Source organism: Geospiza fortis, unplaced genomic scaffold (genome assembly GCF_000277835.1).
Source record: "Geospiza fortis unplaced genomic scaffold, GeoFor_1.0 scaffold172, whole genome shotgun sequence".
In the NCBI taxonomy this organism is placed as follows: Eukaryota; Metazoa; Chordata; class Aves; order Passeriformes; family Thraupidae; genus Geospiza; species Geospiza fortis.
In genome coordinates, this window is record NW_005054309.1 from 7,569,983 (window position 1) to 7,586,347 (window position 16,365).

Sequence of the window (16,365 nt, forward strand, 5' to 3'; positions counted from 1 at the left end):
GCAGAGATCCAGAGATATTGGGAAATTTAAAAATTGATAGTATGCTGGTACAAGACAGCCTTAACAAGGACCCTTGGATGTACCATGATTCCTGAGTCTGTCAGACATATACATATATATATAACAACACACACACATACACGAGCAAAATAAGGACAGACACAAACCCCAAACACAAGTCCTGCATATTTACAAACCCAAAAAAAGTCTGAAATTACAGCCCAGACCGTATGTTCTAACAGTTGTCTTTAAAGTCTGCTCTCCTAATTCTAGAGATCAACCCATTTCCCAGCAGCAGATTCTCAGGCATTCCAAAAAAATACACAAAAACATCTCCATTTTAGCAAAGGACAAGCTTCAAGAACTGCATCTCTGCTCATGTGGGTGCTGTTCTGCTGGGAAGCAGGATGATTGGTTTTTACATATGTACAAACCAGAATGGTTCAGGTCTTCATTTATTTCTCCTCCTCCAAGGCTCCTGTGCCCTGAGGCCACGTCAGCAGGACACAGCACTGGCTGCCAGGTCCCATCCCAGCCTGGCCAGGGCAGTGGCTTCCCCAGGGACCAGGCTGCAGGGCTGGGAGAGCCTCTGGCCATCCCTCCAGCACAGGTGGCCACAGACCATCAGCAAGGGTCTCAAGAAATTCTTGGTTTCCACATTTCATGGAATTTCCAAAATATCTCCACCTTAGCTGTATCACTGTCCCTTTCTATCAGTGTACTACAAAACAGTCACAATCTAGCATTTGGAAAGATTAAGGCAAATTAAAATTTAATCACATGCCAAAATTATTTTCCTTTTGTCTTGTGTCAGGGGAGCTATAACAAATAACAGCTACCAACTGTAAAGAACCAGATATTCCACCCAGCAAAGCTACAAGTGCAGGTGCATCTGGTTCAAGATTTAATCACACACATGCAAAATAAATTTCCACAATTATTCTTAGCATTATCGGATTTAAAATGGAGAAGCTAAGATTATTCACACAGTAAACAAAGCATCCCATTGTTTACTCTTGGCTTCTTACATGGCTTCCTATACTTGATTGTGGTGTGCTAAAAAAAATAAAACCATGAGATGAACAGGGAATGGTGGGGTGATCTCACAATAACATGGCTAACACCTACTCCAGGTTAGCAGCTCTTTGCTCTCTTTTAGATTTCAACACATGGTTCACAAAGATATGAAAGCCTTAAAGTTGTTTATTGCACATGAAAGCTATAAAGGATACATCACACCACAGTTTTCTAAGGTGACCAAACACTAAAAGAGCAAAGAGCCTTTCTCTGACATACAGAGAGGCACCAAAAACATCAGAAATAACACAGAGGATGAAAGGTTCCTCTGCAAATGCTGGTATTTTCTAGCTGGGCAACAATGTGAAAATAAATTAACAGTGCCTGTTATGATTATATGATTAACAGCTGGTGGTTTATAGCTATGGAATGCACCATGGGTAACATCCCAACAGGAAAGGCACAGCTGATTCCAGGCCTGGGGATATGCCTGTGCTACAGAGCTGAGTTTGCTGAAACACTCAAGTGACCAAACCCAGAAGATGGTGACAATGCCTCTAAAGGATAATATTGACTCTATTATAGATATTAAAAAAATATTTTGGTCAATACAGAGGCTGGTTAGACACTGACATGAGCTTCTTCTCAGTTACTCTCAACCACAGCTTTACCTGGAAGATGTTTACACAGATATTTCCTCATTTGTCCATTAATAGAAAGAACTTTAATAAATCAAAAACTTGTTTGTGCTACAGGGTACTGCAGGCCTGGCTTTTCCATCAAACACTAAATCTAGACACCAAGTACCAGGAGTCAAAGTAAAGTGATGCAAATGAAGGGTAAGAGTTATGTTTTAAAACTTAATAGGGTGAAAAGGGCCCTTGCTGGTAAACAGAAAGAAACTGAGCCAAAGCTTAATAAACAAAGTGTAAACAAAAGCTATTTAATACCAAGAGCTATGCTGTAAAACACCATCACACAGACTGCTCTGCTGCAAGCCCTAATGACCAAAACAGTCTGAACTGAAGCTGCATTTCCTACAGGGAGTTTTCCATCCCCTGGAACCAGCCTGCCCACCAGCACGTAGGTGGAAAGAGCTGAAACACTTTGCAGAAACAAGGAGAGACAGAACCAGAGCTCACCCAGCACTTCACCCCTCCCTTCCCTGCCACAGCCAGGCACGTCCCTCCTGTCCTGCTGCCATGCACCCTGGCAGATGTCCCCAGAGCCTTTCCCCAGGAACTGCCTGACCACAAGCAGCTCCCAACCACCAGCAGATACAGGTGAGAAAGGACAATGTTTCTTTCTGCTCTGACAAATGTAATGTTCTGATCAATGCAGTGCTTTGCAGCATATTAAGAATAAAGTCACAAATGTATTTCTTAAAATGTAACCAAATTCTGTAATTCAGGTGATGCTCTGGATAGAACCAAAGGGACTCCAACTCCAGACTTTGGATCTCACCAGCACACAGGCAGTGCCTGCCCTGGAGGGCCCAAAGAACCTTCCACCTGCAGATTTCACCAGTTGCTCTTTAATTAAGTATCTCCAAGCCTTCTCAAGCCTCTATAAGGCAGCAGGACTTCAGGTGCTGCTGCTCTTTCATCTCAGAGCGAAGCCATGCCAGGTCCACTGATGAACAACCCAACATCTGCCCCTGCAGAGTGATGGAGCAGGTGCTCCCAGCTCCTGATGAACTGGCAGCACTGGGAACACAGCCAGCTACCTGAGCCTGCACCTTTCTGTTGTGTCTCCTCAGGTTTCTCTCCTCCCCAGCCTCTGCTGTGACATCCAGAAGATGTGGGATCAGCACATCAAGGGAGGTGATGCTCCCCCTCTACTCTGCTCTCCTGAGACCTCACCTGGAGTACTGCATCCAGCTCTGGGGTCCCCAACGTGAAAAGAAGGTGGAACTGTTGCACAGAGTCCAGAGGAGAGTCAGGAAGATGATGGCAAGGCTGCTGTGGAGACAGGCTGAGTGTGGAGCTCTTCAGCCTGGAGAAGGCCATGAGGAGACCCCAGAACCCCTTCCAGTGTCTAAAGGGGCTCAAAAAGAGCTGGAGAGGGACTTTGGACAAGGTTATGGAGTACCAGGACAAGGTTTTAATCATAAAGAAGGCAGGTTTACATTAGATAAGAGGAAGAAATTCCTCACTGTAAAGGTGTTAATAGACAAACAGGGTGCTCAGAGAAGCTGTGGCTGCCCCATCCCCTGAAAGTGTCCAAGGCCAGGCTGGGCAGGGCTTGGAGTAACCTGGGATAGTGGAAGGTGTCCCTGCCCATGGCACAGGGGGTGGAATGAGATGATCTTTAAGGCCCCTTCCAACCCAAGCCATTCTGGGATTCTGCGATCCATCTGTTCCCCTGTGTGTGCCCATCACCACTCTCATCCCAGTGCCTCGGTCCCCACGCAGGAACACTCCCCAGGTACCACTCACTTGCTCACACTGTGTCCCATCTATTTTCAACTCCTTCCTCCCCTGCAAGAAACTGACTCACTTCCTCATTTCCAACCTCATACCGTAGAGGAAAAAAAAATACACACTTTGTTTGGTCTGCTTGGACTGTACTAGCAGCCTTATTCCACTGACACACACACTCTTCCTATACAAATATACAGCTGTTAAGCCTTTAATATTATCCATTCCTCTGCAGTACCACACCAAACCACACCCACCCACCAAATTAGGGGAATAATAATTCCAGGAAATCTTTCATTTGAGAAACCACTGCTAAATTTTTTGCATACTTCTGGTCTTTTTCTTGAGTTGCTCATTTTTAGAGACACAGAAAAAGCAGCAGTGAAATTTAAATCTTGCATTCTTTGTTTTACAAGATAAGAAGCAGCAAAGACTTCAAGTTCAAGCCTCAATGGCAAAACACTTGAAAACATCACTTGAAACAAATATCAGTATTAGTAAACTGTCTATGTTTTTATCCTGTTTTCATTTCAAAATGCAACCACCCAAAAGCAATTCAGGTTCTTGTCTGCAACCCAGATATTTATGCTCCAACATAACTACATCCCCTCCACGCCATTGCACATCTGTACCTTGTCCTTGAATAAATCACAAAAGCCAGTTTAATGCAGAGCCTTGCTCACCCTACGCAAGGGTGAATTCCCCCTGCTCCTGGACAGAATTAAAGCAGAATTTTTAACCCTTTAGCATATTGGTTTTCTTTTCAGGCAAATTTTATTCTTCGCTATTCCAAACCTTGTGCTGGCATACAAGACAAAGACTAGAGGTGAGTTTCAAGAGGGCATTTCCAGCAGCATGGGTTAGGCAGAATTTACCAGGAATTCCATTTTTTATTCCATCAGCTGCTTTTCTGCTACCTGCTCTTCTACCTTCTTACAGGCTTTTTGCAGCTTTATATGCATACAGAAAATTCAGTTTGGTTTGTGGCAGAAAATGAGATCCAGCTTGAGGACCATTTACATGGATGGCAATAAAAAGAGCATTTAGCAGTAATTGGGCAATTCTGTGTGATCAATGGATAGAAGCTTTATGCAGCCTGCACACTCTGTACACACATATTTTCAACATGTGGGTGACAAGCAAGGTCAGGTGGCACCAGAACAATCATTCTGCCCATGTTATTCCTACCACAGCGGGTGTGACAGCTTGGCATGATTGCCTTCCAGGAGGGAAAGGCTCTGAACAGATTCTCAAGTATAGCTTCACTGCTCCAAACTATGCACAAACAGTGAATTTTTCAAGTGTGAATGTCAAAACTCTCAGGCAGCAAGAAAAGTTCCTACCAAAGATCTTAAGATATTGGCTAAAAAACTCATATTTAATCAGCCATTAGGGAAACATGAGTTTCCTGAACATGTCAGTTTCATGTGAGATCTATTTATTTTGAAATTTAGAAAGCAGAATAATTTTTATTTTTTTTTAATTCAGGGGTCTGTTTCAATTCCTACCAGATCCAGGCTCTCACCCTGCTCCACATTTCATTTAGTGTGGTTACCACAAAGCACTAGCTAGAAGCAATCTTTCATACAAAGGAAATACAAGGTCCACAGTTAACAGCTGAGTAAAGAAATGGCTGAGGATATGCCCTGCCCTTGTCCTTTTCTTGCAGAGCTAGCAACAGTCAAGTCCTGATTTTTTGACAAATAAAATGGGAATATGTGAAAAGGAAATGAAGCATTTAAAATATCGACATATTTATGAAGTATTTAATACCTGCCAAACTTCCTATAAAGAGCAGCTTTTAAAATACTGATGACAGAGCACATACACATGTTCCATCTTGCAAAGGCACTGAATGAAGATGCTAAACCAGCCTCCCCTGAACCACCAGAGGGGCAGCTTTGCAGTCAGAGCCCCGAGCTTGGTCTGGGTGTTTGGCAGCACGGGGTGAGCAGGGAAATCCCAAAGGAAGCACAGCAGAGATTTGTCATTAACACCCACAAGGACTGAAAGGAACAAAAGACTGGCCATGGAATCACACTTGAATAAAGGATGTGCTTTATGTTTCCACTCCATCCCACAGGCCAGGTGGGCAGCCCCAACATCCAGCAAGGCCTGGGATGTTGCACAGCCCAGCTGGGCAGCACCACGTGCCTCCCATCCACACAGGCAGCCCCAGGTCTTGGTTCAGCTTCTAGCAACTATTAAAACATTCATCTCAATTAATCCCCAACATCCCTTTTCTTTATCCCTTTATTTGGCTGTGGTTATAAAGGCTACAAAAGCCACATACCACAGCATCTCTATCACATGGGATGGAGAAGGCAAATCCTGAGGAAGTCAGACAACAACACAACTCCTGCTGAGAACACCTGGAACTGTTCAGATGCTTCCCTAAACAACTCACCACGTGGGCTGTGCGCTCACGGGCTGGATTTCTCCACAAGACCAGATTTATTGTAGGGGTTTTTTAATTTATTTTCTGTTTAAATGTCTTCTCAAGGAAATCACAGACCCTCTCCATGCCCACTGACCAGTTGAACTTCTCCCATCCACCATCACCTCCAAGAGCTGCCTAATCCAGGCCCACACCAGGATCTACAGGGCTTATAAATCATTGTCTTAAACAAGTACATTAAAAACAAAACCAGGAATGAAGAGAGCACTTGCTGCAACACCTTGCATCCTCAGCTACAAACACATACTTATTCCTGTTTTTTATTATTTAGTGGTTATTATTTTTTTTTAGGTTTTCAATGATTATCTTACTCCTGTAACCCTGAGGAACTGGAAGAAGCTTTTGTATTTGAGATTTCTCCACCACTCCAAAACATCAGAAACATTCAAATGTGCATCTGTTCTTTCTGGCTTAAAACAGTGATTACTCAATTAGTGGCTAATTACACTTCAGGGTGTTTAAAACAGAGGATATTCCACAGAGGTTTTACTCATGCAAGTGTCTTTTTTCCAACCTCAGTAAGACAAATGAAGATTCACTAAATCATCATCTCCTCTGTTGTTTTTGCCTCAGTCCTCTAAAGCACATCATCACCAGATACACCACAGCTGAGGAGCCAAACAGGGTCCTGGACACAAAGTGGAGCTCACAGAACTTCCAGAACTGGCTCCAGGAGCTCAACCTGAAGATTTCATACTGCTCAAAAAAATCATATGCAAAATTAAAAAAAAATAAAATTATTCTACATAAGCAAAGTTAGCTGTCCCTGCAGAACGGTCACATGGGAAGAGCTTTCATATATCCTGAAGAATTCAGTGTTACCAAGCCTGACATCTCAAGTTTTTATTAAAAGTGTTCACTCCCTGCACTCAGGAGAATCACCCAATTTGTAATAAAGCCATCCTTCACACTCTGAATATTCAGCAGCACATCTGATGTCATAACCCTGAGTACGTGGCAGTAAGGAAAAAGCAAGTATCATCTATTCCACAGGGAGCTACCAGCTGAGAGGCACTGCCCAAAAAGAGACTTTCATGCTGCCTTAACATGGTGCTAAAATTATTCCTTATCCTGCTAATCATAGTGCAGTGTGGGAGCATTGGAAAATGCATCATGCACACTGTCTGGGTGCTGCCCTATGTACAGGGAATACATTCACCTTTAAACATACCAAACATTTATAACCTTTAACCATACCAAACATCTATAACCTTTAAACATACCAAAAACTCTGCCACAGGGGAAAAAAAAAACAAAAAAACAAGACACTAAGTTTTTTGGAGCAAGGGGGTGTGTAATTTCCAAAAACACTGCACACAAAATAAGGCTGTCTTCTATAATAACCTCAGAGCACAAAGCCAGAACTGTCACAAATCCAAATCTTAGTATATTTGCAGGCTGATTACAACAGATCTTCTGCAATAGATCACTATCAAGTTCCACAACTGTGTGGTAAGAGCAGCTTTACCAAAAGAAAAAAAAACCAACACACCATCACCACCACAGTCAGGTGTTTTCCTGTGTTTGAAGAATATATCTAGTTCAGTAATAAAAATATATTACAATAAAGTAGGATCAGAATCTTTAGCTTGAAAAGAGTATAAAGAATTTTCAGGCCAAACTGAAAGGGTGTATACAAATAAACATGAGCTTTGGCAGTCAATTCTGCAGCTATAGCAAATAAAAGGAGACAATCTTAGGCTAGAAATTCTAAATCAATTTTATGAAAGACTGCTGATGAGTACCAAACAAGTCCCACTGGCACAAACACGTTAAATTACAGAATACAGAACCATGAGGCTTCAAGTTGCCTTCATTTAAATACACTGTCTGAACACCACTTTGAGTATGGACAAAATTATAAATAAATGGGGTCATAATTATATTTGTAATGGAAATCTTTCATGTTCTAAGCCAGAATAAAGCATTCTTCTCAAATAAAAGGACTAGCCAGCTTTATTCCTCTGTTAATTGCCACATGGACCAATTTCTTACCACACAGCATGTTGGCTATAAATCTCAACAAGCAGCTTTAAATTGCAGTTATTATTGCTCATCAAGACTAAATAACCCTGGATGGTGTTCAGGGAAGCTTCTGTAACGTCTATCTCAAACAACTATTAATTCATCATTTCCATGGGGATGGAACTTCAAGCAAGAACCACCCACTCCTCCACTGCTTAAATGGAGGGGGTGTCACAGAAAAGATGCAAAGAGGCTGCAAGATGGGCCTGATAAATAACAGAAGAGAGAAATCCTCCTGGACTTCCAAGAAATGCATGACTCATTCTGAGATACTGAGCTCCTAGAATACAGAGAGCAGCCACGTCTGCAAGTTCTCACTCCCCAGTGCTTCAGCGCATTCTCAGAGCTGCAAATCACATTTTTGGAGAGAGGACAGAACAGGTATTCCATAAAGCAAAGCAATGCTCATCCGTGTGTTTGTGCATCCTCTTACCTTGGATGCACTGGAGGGTTCCATCCTCAGCCCTTATTGTAAAGGTTTCACCTGGATTAACTTGAACCAAAAAGACCTGCAGAAAGAAAAATAAACATTTGTTTCAGTGTGATCTCCAAAAATTAAAATCTCCCTGAAACAGTAGCTGTGCTATCCCTTTTCTGAAAGGGGTGGGGAAGCAGGGAGGGCACAGACTGGCATCTTACACCTGTGGGTCCCAGACTGCAGGAGCAGGCAGAGATCTGAAACCCACCTACACTTTAGGAGCTGAAATGAAGATGTAACTGAATTGCATACAGGTGAGAATTATGGCTTTGAGTCCCACACCAAAATCTTGAGGGTGTGTCTAACTTGGCCAAATGCTGGTAGCTAAGGACACAAATCTTCAGACCACTGGCACAAGAGAACAGAGAGTTCACCAACTCCAACATGCAGCACCAATCCATAACAGGGTTTCAAGTTCACAGGAATAAAAGTTTTTTGCTCTGGGGAGTTGATGTTTTCAAAAATTTATATTTCAGTCTTGCACATAACAGATCTCAGTTAAGCAAAATCTGTAGGCACACACACAGTTCAACAGTTGCATGCAGAACCAGTAATAAACTATTTATTAACAAATATAATATTTTTTAAATAATAAAACTATAATCCCAGTCTCCCATTGCTGAATCCTGCAGATGATGGGATAACACAAGGACCAGGAAGCACCAAAATATGTCCAGTTCATAGTATGTTGTATCATCTTTATAAATTTTCAGGTATCTGAAACAATGGGTTTAAAACCTGTGATTTAGAATCCTTTCTTAAATGGACAGTGTCACTGAGGACTAGAGACCATTTATCCCACCTTGCTGCTCGTGAAACTTTCACTAAAACACTTCAAACACACTTCTGCTAACTGCTTTGTCAGAAGTTCAATCAAGATATAAATTAAATTTTCAATTTGTACCAAAATTAGTCTACATTTTTTTTGTGAGAGCTCTCTCTATATTTAGGTCTGGTCTTTATAATCTGGGACATCTGCGTGCAGAATTCAATCATTCAATCTGCAACGAGAGAATTTGAATTCATGTTGTGTTTCTGAATTCCTTAAGCCAAATGCATAAGATAATTATTACCTAGATGACCTTCTGAATTACAGTAATCCTACAGAAACCCATTATTCCACCAACATTTTTAAAGCTCAAGCTGGAAATCAGAAAATGACATATGAAAGTCATTATGTTGTCTGGAACAATCATTTCTCAGGGAGCACTGATCAGAGTGGATCTGGTCCAGCACACAGAGCACAATAAATGGTTCAGAAAAGATAAAAGGCACAAAGCCATTCCATCCCTAATCTCCAAACAATCAACATTTAAGTGACAGCATTTAAGTGCTCTTCTGCTATGAATAGGCGTGAATTATCCACCACAGGACATGGGCAGCAGGTCAAAAGATGTGCAAAGCAAAGCAATGTCATCCAGCTTAATAAAAAAACCCAAAACAACCAATCAACAAGAAACCAGAACTCGAAAGAGGCCAAGAATCAGAAATATTTCATCAGCTTATTTGCATTATGTGTCTAAATCAACAGCCCTAAAGCTGGTTATTTACTAACAAATTGGATTAACATAAATCAGAAGCCCTTGCACACCTTTACAACTTGGAAGAACTTGGTGCCCTCAAAATACAGACCTTAAGACTGATGCCCTGTGCATGTGAAGCTCCATCCTTTCCCTAAAGCAGGACAGACAGATTCCTCTCCCTACCCAAGGCACTTGCCTACCCCAGAGTTGTCAGAAAATTTACAAATTCCTGTCCCAGGAGTCCATCACCAGCACAAGTGTCCACATCAGCACACCTGCAGTGGTCCCTTTACAATAATTCCTTGGGGTTCTGCATTTTAAAAGGTGATATTCCCATTCACAGCTGCTGCTTATGATGGTCAAAATGAAGCAGCATCATCCTTAAGGGGTTTTAAAGACAAATTGTTCCAGTAACAAGTTTGTTTCCTGTAGAACAGCAGCCACACAGCTTTGTCCCCCCATCAGAGCCTGTGGGCAGAGCCCGGCACTTATCTACAATAGCTTCTATTAAAATGTTATAGATATGGAAATAACTCCTTACTGACAGATGCTCAGATCAGACACCTTTGGAGCCCAAGAAAACATTTACAGGCTGTTGCTGGGGGAAGGCAGCAATATCAAGAGCAAACAGGAATAGCCAAGGTGTGACTGACGTGGGTCAACAGTGGAGCAAGGGCTGGGCACAAAGGCAGGACATGAAACCAAAGTGGCCTCAGACCCGGGAGCAGCAACCCTGCTCCTCAGGCACGATCCTTCCAGAGGCTGCAACCTATCCCCAGCCCCTCTATTCCCAAAATTGGGGTACTGGGGTGCCCCCATAACCCATCCCACCACCCAGTCCCCCCATGCTGCACACAACCCCCCCAGAGCTCACAGCTGCACAGCACTGACCAAAGAGATGCAGGAATGAGGCCAAGCCATTAAAGCCAGCACATGTTGAGTATTATATATAGGGCACCTTCCAGCCAACACCCCTGATTTGTCCCAGTTGCCTGGGACAAATAGTGTCAAGGCACACTGCAACTTCTTTTGTTTATACACACCAAGTATATAAAACTAATTCCATTATTTATTTTTCCCCAAGTCCTCATAAACAACAAAACCATATTCTGCAGCCTGGAACACAGCTTCCCTCTTTCACACAAGGGATCTTCAGGAGAAGCCTCGTTTCTAAAGCTTTTAATTAAAAAATCTGAGGAAAGCAATAAAAAAAAGTAAACATAAAGATAACATCTCTATTTTAATGAAAACAAACCCAGATGATCTTTAATTGTGCTATGCCTCTTCCAATATTCATCATGCCAACTATACATAATTATGAGATGGCAACAGAGGAGAAGAACTTGAGGGGTCACTTGGAGCCCTCACTGCTGGCTGGCAGCATCTCAGGGTGTGGTCTCATGTCCAAGGTCACCCCAGCCCACTTCCAGTCCTTGGCCTCCTCCCATCCAAAAAGCTGGAGCACAGGACAGCTGGGAGCAGGGCATCAGCAGCACAATCCCAAAGGATTTTTCTTTCCCCTAAAAAGTACTCTGATGTTTAACTCAGCAGTTTAATCCACTCGGGGCTGAAGCCCAGCCATACCTGCTGCATCCTCAGAGAAACTCTGTTATCTCCATAAAGCTCTTTTTGCACTTATTTTGCATTTAAGGATGTCATTCTGTTTTACTGAAAGTCATGTTTGTTGGGTGATGAATGTTACTGAGTTGCATAGCTACTATAAATATTTACAATCCCACAGAGTATGTCCAGACTAAGTTTGCATGACAAGCCAAGCACGTGTCACTCGTGCCTCCCCTGCTCCCAATATCCAACTCTCATGGCCAGGGGAAGCAGGGGAAGAGACTAAAGAAGTGCCCACAAAGCTAATGCAGGCATAAGCTCAGGTTCAGAAATAAATAAACTGACTCTAGGAAGTTTTGGATTGGATATTAAGAAATAATTCTTTTACTATGAGGGTGGGGAGGCCCTGGAACAGAGAAGCTGTGGATGCCCCTGGATCCCTGGAAGTGTCCAAGGCCAGGTTGGATGGGGCTTGAGGCAGCCTGGTCTGGTGGAAGATGTCCCTGTCCATGGCAGAGGGTGGAAAGAGATGGGCTTTAATGTCCCTTCCATCCAAAGCACCCCATGATATAAAACTACAAATACTGTGGGGAAACCCTCTCATGAAAAGGCAGAAATGCCACCTGATAAGGACCAAGGGCATACACTATTATATCTTTTGTACACTACTGGTTTACTTATGCAAGAGTTTGAGCCCACAGCAGAAAATTCACACTCAAAGCAGGCCATCATCCCCCACCTGCTCTGTGGCCTCTCACAGCAGTGAGTGGGATGATATTCACCTGAATCCATGTGATGCAATTCAGCCCCAGAGCTCACTAAAAGTATTTCCCCCTTATGAGAATATTTTCCTCACTAAGGTCAAAGAGCAGCTTGCAGGGCTTAGGCTTATTCCAACCCCACATTAAACATTTTCCCGTGTGGTGAATTTTCCCTTCCATGAGATATATCACGCTTCACACAGCTGGGGAGCACAACATCAGAGGCAACACCTGGGATCCAGCCACAGGTTCCTCACAAATGCTTGAAACCATTAAAATTTATTGTAATTACGGTTTCTATGGCACATAACTTATGGAATGCATTGCATCTTTGAGAAAAGAAAATAAACTAAGCAATCACTTGTATCCATTCCATTACCTACTTTAAAAGACTGTGCCCCACTAAATTTCCAGGTGCATCCCCACAGGAAGGACCAGAGAAGCCACACCACTCAGGAACACATCCCTCAGTCACACAGAGCAGGTAGGCTAAACACTTCCAGCATCTCTTCAGTAAGAAAAATCAGGGAACATGTTACATCTTAAGCAATAAAGCTGACTTTTAAAAAGGAATACTTCAATTGTGTCTGAAAAACGCTTTCTTTTGACTGGACAAAAAATAGAGGTATTAATGGTATTAATAGAGGTATGAAGTGAATTGCTTCAGTTTACCATGAGTACTCTTTACAGCAAAACTCACAAGTGGTAGATCCTGAACCTCCTGATTTATCCAACCTTAAAACACACACACCAAAGAAGCAGTAAAAGCAAAATAAATTAATAAATTGAGAAACCACAAAGAAGTAACTAAATTTTGGCAGAAAGTTCATTCACTCAGCTCAGACGCTGTGGCTCAGTACAAAACCCAGCTAAAGTGCTTTCAGTTGTTTGCAAGGTGCACAGGAAAGCACCAAATCTTGTTCCTCCTTCAGCTGTGCTCTTGTCGCCCTCATTTAAAGCCTGTGACCCTAAAAGACAAGAACAAGCACACACAGCACTATGTACAGTGCCTAAGCTCAAGCCAAGTGGTGAAACCACAGGGTAGGTAAACACAGCTTTACAAAGAGCAGGCAAGCAGAAAACCTGCTGCACCTCTGCAGGTGCAATGAGCGAACCAAGCTGAAATAAAACTTCTCCAACTAATTAGCCCAACATTCTGTACAGAGGTGCTGTAGCACAGCTAGCTGCCCCTCCACTTCATACTCCAAGCTTTTTAAAGCTTGCAGTGGAGTACCTACAGGAAACCATTGAAATTCTTGGACCAAAAGGTTAATTATTGCTCCCTGAATCCCCTAAGGAGTTACAAGTGGATTAGAAGCAGAAACAGCTCTGGAAGCAACATGAAAGCATTAAACACAGTCGGCAGTAGTGGAAATAAAGTGTGGGAAACTAAAAAAAAAAAGTCAGTGCTAGAAATGCCATTTTGGGTAGTCTAGAGGAGAGGGATTACTGTCAAGCAGGCAGAGACAGTCCTTGCCCTGCCTTGTGCAGCTCTGCAGCCCTCACTCTCAGGAAGATAAAGGGAATGTTCCCATGCAATTGCCTTACACTGCAGGCCTGTTCACTGGCAGATTTGCCTTTTGCATCACTCTCCAGCTGGCTGCTGGCAAGGCCAAGGTGTTTCACCAGCTCCAGCCTGCTTTATTCTGTGTGTAAGAACGGGTCTTTTGAGGAAAGGCTTTTCCCTGGAGCTCAGCATTTCCAGGCACAGCTCCTAATGCAGCTCTGTGGTGCTGGCACAGCTGAGGCTCCACAAATCCAGTAACACATGAGGGTGAGCAACAGCCAGGGTGCCCAGAGCCTCTATTCTCCATCAGAACCTCCATTCTGTCAGCCCCAAAGCACGAGGCACTGACCGGCCTGCTGGCCACACTGCAGCCTGGAAAACTCCACACTCCTCATCCTCCACCAGCTCTGCTAGGATGCCTTCTCACCACCAGCTTCTAATGGAGACTGTAATTACACCCTGTAAATGTGTGTCCTCCTAAAGCTAGAGCCTATTTATAGAGTCATAGAAACCATCTTTCTTAAGGAAATCATCCCTGTGTGAATCTATCCTGAAGCCTCTTCCCACCTTACAAGTCCCTAAAATAAATCTCTTTCAACAAACACTTAACACTTGTTTCCACGTTACAACAAACCACGTTAAGAGCAATTAACATAGTTCATTTGCAAAGATCAAACAAAGCATTTATTCCAACTTCATTCCATCTCTAGAACTGTACTTTTAAAAAGCAAAGACATCACCTAAAGGTTCAGGAGTAGGAAGAAAATGACAAAGCGTAGAGGTAGCTAAGCTTTGCAACAGAGAAGGGCACATCCAGACTAGAATCCAAAAAGGCCTCATGGAAAACTGGTATTTCAGCTACAGGTACTTCAAGAGATAAGGAGATGAGATCCAAGAGCATCATCCAGCAAGCACACAGAAGAAGGACCTGGCCCAGAACTGTTCTACTGAGTGGTGCTTGCATAACACAGCAAAAGCAAGAAGCAATGTGCTTCCAGCGCACCTGCAACTCTTTTTAATGCAAAACATTAGCTGAGAAACTACTTTAAAGGCAACAGAGGCATCTGCCAAGCCAGGCTGCTGAATCATCAAAGATGGGGAAATGGAAAGATTGGGCTTAGAGCACCATCTCAAAGGAGGGCTCAGAAGATTTCATTTATTCTTTCTGGAATACAGAAGGACACACCGACAGGACAGTCTGACCGGTAAGCGGTTTCCGGCAAGGAAGAAAGTGTGCACTTAAGAACAATTATCCTTTCCAGCATGAATAAGATTGTTCCTTCATGTAAGTGTACTAATATTGGATTTGGAAAATACAGCCATTGAAAGCATTCCTTTCTGTTTTTTTCAAATCAAAGCACACTTTGTAAAAATGACTTAAACAAAAAAAACAAAACTAATCACAACAATTAAAGTCTACATCATAATGAGATTTCAGATAACTAAAAATACTTAGAAGCTCACCAGGAAAGCAGAAATTATTCTTCCTCTTGAGGTTGGTCTAACTCAAAACACAGCTTGGAAGGAGGAACAAATGATCCAGGGAACAAGAAGTAACAAAATGACCTCTTATATTGATTCAAGGACAGCTTGCTTCTACCTTTGTTACAATACTTGGCTGAAATTTCTCATGTTAAGGAGAAGACCAAATTGAGCAGCACAAAAATATTGCCAGAGTAGATAGATGTTCTCCAAAGAGACCCCTTGACCCCAAATGACATATCTGGGAACCTGCCACCCACCAGCTTGAACTTCCAGGCTGTATGGTGCCACGAAGGCATAGCTGTGGTCTTATAATCATTCCACCCACCTGTGATCAAGCTTATTAGAGAGCATCTCCCAGGAAAAAAATAAAAGCAAACTGTAAAGTTGCCTTTGTTCAAAAACCCACTCAAAATTCACACCTGCTTCTTATAATGAAGCACAGGGTAGCACACAGGCCTGCTGGGAAAGGCATAGTGAGGTAAGCAAAGAATAGCAGACATCACTGCTATTCTCCGCTTCTTTTCTTACTTCCATTTTTTTCTCATCTCACCATTTTTAAAATCTTAAAATCTCACCACAAATGCTAGTAAGATGTCTGGACAAGAGTGAGCACAAGTAAATCATAAGACTAACTTCCTGCAAAGCCCTCAAATTTGCAGCATTTATAGCCACTCTTTCAATTACACTATTTTTACTTCAATGAACACACATGCAAACAAACACATTCAATTTAATGGTACACTTTAATCATTGTTTTAAAGTCTTTTCAGCAGAAAGGCAGATTTCTACATCCCAGGAAACACTCTGCACTCCCTAGTGCTACGGAAAACCATCTTCCCCATTCTGAAAATGTCTTGGTGACCCAGAAATAAGTTTATTTAAGGCAGGCAGTTTCTGACCTGCTGTGATCCATCGCCATTCACGATGTGGGGCATCATGGCCACCTCCCCGTTCAGCAACGGCGGCAGCTCCAGCGGGATTTGGTCGGTCATCATCATTGTGACGTACATTCATGGAGAATTTTCCTCAACGGACTTCCTGCAAGAGAAAGCAGCAGTTAAGAGACCCTGCAGAAACCCTGCTGCACTTCAGAAGGTTTTTCTGCCATTCAGGAACTTCAGCACGAGC

The 16,365-nt window shown here is 42.7% G+C and overlaps 1 protein-coding gene across 1 annotated transcript in view; it reads right to left on the reverse strand.

Moving 5' to 3' along the window:
• The window catches only part of FNDC3B (fibronectin type III domain containing 3B), a 146,944-nt gene extending 130,666 nt beyond the window's left edge, over nt 1-16,278 (reverse strand). Inside the window, exons 1-2 of the mRNA XM_005419033.2 lie at nt 16,137-16,278; nt 8,354-8,429 (exon numbers count right to left, since the gene is read on the reverse strand). Of these exons, the coding sequence (XP_005419090.1) occupies nt 8,354-8,429; nt 16,137-16,247 (187 nt within the window). The 5' untranslated portion in view covers nt 16,248-16,278. The remainder of the gene's footprint in view (nt 1-8,353; nt 8,430-16,136) is intronic.
• Between the last annotated feature and the right edge of the window lie 87 nt (nt 16,279-16,365).